The 6,000-nt window shown below is 52.2% G+C and overlaps 1 protein-coding gene across 1 annotated transcript; it reads right to left on the reverse strand.

Moving 5' to 3' along the window:
* Window positions 1-2,014: 2,014 nt before the first annotated feature.
* On the reverse strand, window positions 2,015-3,004 carry MC3R (melanocortin 3 receptor). Its single transcript, XM_070421385.1, has one exon. The coding sequence runs from the start codon at window positions 2,984-2,986 to the stop codon at window positions 2,015-2,017; it is 972 nt and encodes a 323-aa protein (XP_070277486.1). The 5' UTR covers window positions 2,987-3,004.
* Window positions 3,005-6,000: the final 2,996 nt, after the last annotated feature.

Consider the following 6,000-nt stretch of genomic DNA (forward strand, 5'->3'; position numbering starts at 1 on the left):
TTGCCCTCGAGCAAGATCCCCGGTGAGTCTGGGGGAAGTTTCCGTGGAAGTGCTCTCTAAGCCAACATGTGGAGGAAGGAGTGTGGGGTCTGTTTTCATTATGGGAACCTGTCAGCAGCACCACATGGTGCAAAGACTAAGACTTCAGCCACAGGACGCAAATGAGCCTAACTAGCTGGGCGTTTGTGGCCCACCGTGCACCCTCCAGCCCCAGGACTCAGTTCCTTCACCTGTAACATGACACACCTGTTTCAGAGGTTTGCTGAGAGAATAAATGAAATCATGTGACAGCTGATATCCAAGAGTGAAAAGTTAGTCGTTTTCCTGCTGTTTACCCAGAAAAGGGCGTCATGGCTCCTGTGGCTGTTAGTACAGTCTCCAGAGAGCCTGAATCCCTGTTGCCCACAGTGGCTCACCGATAGTGGACACGGCCTGCTATTTGGTGTCTCGATTAAACTAATGGAGAGTGACAGTGGCCCAGGAGCTACAGCCTGGTGTTCTCAGAACCTAAATGGGAGCGTTTTGTAGTTTGGCTAAAAGGCGTTGCCCTAGAAAAGACGAGCGCTGTGGCAACGGATGCTTCTGTCACTTACAAACCAGTCAGAATTACAGTGTAACGGATGCTGTGCGGGAATCACTAGCATGCTTCCGGGCGGACCATTTAATGTCACACATTTAGCAGGCACAGAAGTCTTTTATTTATTTCCAAACATCACAAAGCAAGAAACAAGACAGTGTTTATATGAGCAGGTTGTCAAGTACACTGAAAACCCCAATATATTCCAGCACAAGAAAAACACACAACTGTACACCAAAGACACAGCACAGGAGAACCCCTGGTGTGGGGGTGGAGTTCTCCAGGGAAGGAAAGGGTCTGACCAGGTGCAGAGCACACAGCACACAGTGCTATGCAGCAAATCTTGCCCGTGTTCATGGGAATGAATCGCTTTACTTGACAAGGTACAGACGTAGATAACAGGATCACCCCAACTTTAACACTATGCTGAGCAAAAGGAGCAGTAATCCCCCAAGTTTTCTTTCCAAGATAACGTTTCAGGAAATCATGAGATAGAGACACAGTTACAATGAGCAAAAGCAAAGCTTCCAAGACAGTCGCATGCAATCCTACAATTTCTCAAACCTGAAACCACCGTGAAGCAATCTCTGGAGACACGCCCCCTCCCATCCACCAGGCCCTCTTGTGTTAAAGGCAGAAAAGGAGTAACAGGGAAAAGGCTTTTAAAATAGGGAAATATATGCCTCAGGAGAGCAAGGCATCAAAATACTGTACACACGGGTATGTTCTGGTTTTCCAAAGCACGTGATCCCCTTTTCATTAGAATTCTGAAAGCTGCCTTATGCTGAATGCATGAAACCCAACAACAAAAGCAACAACTCAAATAACAAAAGTAGGGGCATCATGGGCCACATTTCAATGCTATTTTTCAGAGGAGGTTGGTGAGGGTATGAGGGTAGAAAGGACGCCGTGCTGCATCGCTTCTTTCACAAAGAGTTCATTGTTGTGGAGCAACTGTTGCACTGTGAACAGAATAACAGGATGGAAACTCAAGTGTCTCACGAAATAAGGGCAAAGCCATCGGAGCGGCTGGCAGTCGAGGTCGGGCGCGGTAAGAGGTTTGCTTGGGAGAGCTTTGACCCACCCTCCTGTCAATGAGAATCCTTCAGTCTGGACGACCCGAGGGGCGAGGACATGCCAGGAGGCGGGTGGGCAGGCAAGCGCTGCAAACCCTGGTTCATGGAATGAGCGCACACAGCAGCCGAGCACAGCCTCCTCCCGTGGCTGTTGGGGAAATCAGAGACTTACCCACGTTGGGATCCTTTCGGAGAGCCTGCTACTTTCCATTTTCCTGTCAGAGGCTCTGCAAGCTTCAAAACAAGACGCACTGGCTGTTCACACATTCTGGTGTCTTTGATTCCCCCCCTCTTCTCTCTAAACACCTTAGCTGGTTGGAGGGTCAGCGGTGGCTGGAGGGACCGACCTCGGGCCCGCGTCCTAGCCCAGGCTCAGGCAGGGGCAGCAGCACAGGATCTCGCGGAAGGTGCTCCTCAGCTCGGGGCTGCGGAAGGCGTAGATGAGCGGGTCGATGACGGAGTTGCACATGATAAGCACCAGGTAGGTGTTGAAGTGCGCGGCGTAGCAGACGCAGGAGGGGTTGGTGGGGCAGGTGATGATGAGCACAAGGTGGAGGAAGAAGGGGGTCCAGCAGATGACGAAGACGCCCAGCAGGATGGTGATGGTGACGGCGCCCTTGAGGCTCGAGCGCTGGGGCGGGGCCGCCCCGACGGCGGGGGGCAGCGCGGCGATGCGCCGCATGTGCAGCCGCGCAAAGAGGCACATGTGCACGTAGAGGGTGCCCATGAGCAGCAGCATGGCGAAGAACAGGGTGACGAGGCACACGATGACCATCTTGCTCTCCGAGTAGACTATGAACACGACGCCGCAGACGCCGCAGCACAGCCAGACGGCCACGATCAGGGCGCGCGCCCGGCTCACCGTCACGATGCTGTGGTAGCGCAACGCGTAGAAGATGGTGACGTACCGGTCCACCGCGATGGCCAGGAGGTTGCAGATGGAGGCCACCAGCGAGATGCAGATCATCGAGTCGAAGATGTTGTCCATGTGCTGCACGAAGCGGTCCTCCAGTGCCAGCGAGCCGCTGTTGACCACGGCGATCATGATGGTCTCCAGGGCGTTGGACACGCTCACCAGCATGTCGGCCGCGGCCAGGCTGCAGAGGAAGAAGTACATGGGCGAGTGCAGGTTGCTGTTGCGGGCCACCGCCAGGATCACCAGGACGTTCTCCAGCAGGCTGACGCTGCCCAGCGCCAGGAACACCCCTGGCTGGATGAACACCTGCTCGCAGTACCCGCGACCGCTCTGGTTGCCGGAGGAGGGGGCGTCCGGGAGCTCCGAGCTGTTAGGCTGCCCAGGCTGAGCAGAGGGCAGGAAGCACGAGGCGTTCATCGCGGACACAGGATGACCGAGCTGGGCTGCGGCCGGGGGCATAGGCTGCTGCTGCTGCTGCTCCTCACAGGAGGCAAGAGTTTCCTCCAGATGCTTGTGAGGGATGCTCGCCCTGTGCAGATTCGGATTCTGTTCTCCCAGACGGAAGGATGGAGAGCGAGCGAGCTGGGAGGCACACAGAGAACTTTCCCTGCTGCTCCAGGGCGAGCAGTTTTATGCGTACTCTTATGGGTCTCCCTCCTTTGCCCTCCCTACTCCATCGCCATCCCCACTTGGGAACAGAAAAACTGCCACTGGTTGCTACAGTTACGGCTCCTTTCCTGGCAAGACAGGGGATGTAGTACCTGTTGTTGGAAGTGAGGGGTGAACACTCACTTTTCATACATTGGCTGGTGGCAAACAACTCCTACTTAATCTCCAGTGCCGCGAAATGACCACTGAGCACCCGGAGGCTCTGTGACTGACAGCAGGTAGGCTCCCAGGGCTTGGGCAGGGGATGGGAAAGCAGGCTGGTGCCCCCTGCTGGCCAGACTGCGCATCTGTTTGCTGGCTTTTCTGAGCAGTTTATTTGTCCTGGAAACTGCCACAGGCATCCATTCATCCATTTACTTGTTCATTCATTCATTTTGAAAGTAAACATTTACTGCGCACCTATTCTGTGTCAGGTCTCTGCTGCTGGGCGCATAAGTTTATGGTGAGCAAGACAGACATGCTCTTCTTGTTTTCACCCAAACTTGGAGCCTGGGGTGGGAGACAAGAAATCGGGGAATTAAGTCCCTGTGATAAACGCTTGAATGGGGAGGGCCAGGGGGACGCTGGTGGATGAGCCGGGGCCCTAATCTGAATGGTAGAGGAAAGTTCTGAGGAAGGAGCGTCTCAGCCTGGACTCTAAGGAAGAAGAGGCCATGTGGGCTGGAGAGGTGGGGGCTGGGGTTGGAGAAGGGTTCCAGCTGGAGAATGACAGCCCACCATTCGGAGGGAAGGGCAGTGGATCTTCACGCTGGTGAGGGGACCATCCGGAGGATGTGGGTGCAGAGGTCCCGCCTGGCCCGTGAGTGAGAATCACCCAGGCGAGGGCCTGGGCTTGTGTGGGTGATTTTGAGAGGTGAGCAGGGGTGTAGCCAGAGTTTCCATCTGCTGAAAGGAAACCTTGGTGTTTTTGAAGAAATGAAAGTAGTTTGCTCTGCCTGGAGCATGGAGCTGGGGGACACAATCTGAGAAGTGAGGCTGTCAAAGTTTTTTATTTTATTTTAAAGGTGAGAAGTGCCCTTTTAAAAAGGATGATTTTGGGAGTTTGAAAGTGGTGGGGGCTGTGGAAGGAAGGGTTCTAGGTAGAGCAGGGATGAGGTGGGTCTGCATTTAGAAGGATTCCTGGCTGAAGAGTGGAGATTAGATGGGATGGGGAGGAGTGAGGAGCCAGACAGGCCAGGGCTGCAAAGAGCCATGGCCAGATGATGGTGGCCGGAAGCAAGGAGGCGGCCCTGGCGTCCTGGGAGGAATGGGCAGAGAATGTGGGAGGGAGGATCATGGAGGTTCCAGAGTGCTTGGGTATGGGACTGTGGGGAAGGGAGTGAGCGGGAACACCCACCTACTTCTTAAGCAACAGGGAGGATGGAGATGCCCTGGGAGCTGGAAACTGTAAAAGGCAGATTTGAGCATTTGACTTTAATACGTGGTACATGTCGGGCTTGATGCTGCACAGAAGGATTGTGCAAAGTCTGGAAACACTGAGTCCGCTTGCACACACACACACACACACACACACACACAGATACATGTACACACAGACACACACCCACACATTCCAGGTGGATTAATGAGCCATCTCATGATCATCTAACTATGTGGGTACATGAGTGTGGGTGTATGTAAGTATGAGACAGGAGAAATATGCATATGGAAATATAAAATTTAGAATATTTATAAAACTTTGGAGTGGAGAGCTCTTAGTAAGATGGGCAACCCAAAATTTAGTATGAACAAAAGGACCACAAGCCAAGTGAGAGACAAACAGGAAGAAAACATTTGCCATGGGCAAAAGTTACTGTCTCTTATAGAAACAATACCTGCACATGAATAAAAAAAAAGATGAATTAGCTCTTAGAAAATTGGGCAAAAGATACAAATGGAAATTCACTGAACAAGAAATGCAAATGTCTAATAAACATATGAAAAGATGTTCAGCCTTCTGGGGAGCCAGGGAAATGAAAATCAAACCGAGACTTCCATACCATTTTCCCAGTTGGATTGACAAGAATTAAAAAGATGTCAAGCTCAGGCGAGAATATTGGGGGAAGGACTCTCAGGCATACCTGTTGTTTGTGAATAGCTTCACCACTTGCCAGTGTCTACCAATGTACAAATCGTGCTTGGGTGTGGATCTCAGTCTATAAAGTGAAGGGCGTGAGAAATACCACTTCTTTTTGTTTTCAGCAGAGCAGCATCTGATGTTAAACCAACCCATCTCCCAGGCTGGGGAGAAACACAATCTCAATCCGTTTGAGGCTTCCCCTCCCTCCTCACCTTCACGGTCACCTCCAGAGGTGCCTCTATGGTGTCCTAGACTGAGGTTTCAGGGGCACTGGTCTTACCTGGACCACCAGGAGTGCTCGGTGCTTTCCCTGCCCTGGGCCTGGCACGTGCCCAGCTCGGACACCTTCATATGCCTCCACTCTCTGATTCTCTGCCTCCTGTACAGAGAGCAGTGGGGCCTGGCACTTCAACTCCTCATCCTAAGAGTACCCTCCTTGCTAATGAGTGTCAATTTGGTCTTCTCTAAATGCTCCTTCCACTTACCTGGGGGAGCCATGCAGATGCAGAATGACTCCCTAATGGAATCTTCTAGAAACTAATTGGCTTTATTTGTTCATTTTTAAAATATATTTTTATTGATTTCAGAGAGGAAGGGAGAGGGAGAGAGAGAAAGAAACATCAATGATGAGAGAGAATCACTGACAAGCTGCCTCTTGCACAGCCCACACTGAGTATTGAGCCCACAACCCGGGCATGTGCCC

Source organism: Myotis yumanensis, unplaced genomic scaffold (genome assembly GCF_028538775.1).
Source record: "Myotis yumanensis isolate MYYU_CA2020_CCGP unplaced genomic scaffold, mMyoYum1.0.hap1 SCAF_7, whole genome shotgun sequence".
In the NCBI taxonomy this organism is placed as follows: domain Eukaryota; kingdom Metazoa; phylum Chordata; class Mammalia; order Chiroptera; family Vespertilionidae; genus Myotis; species Myotis yumanensis.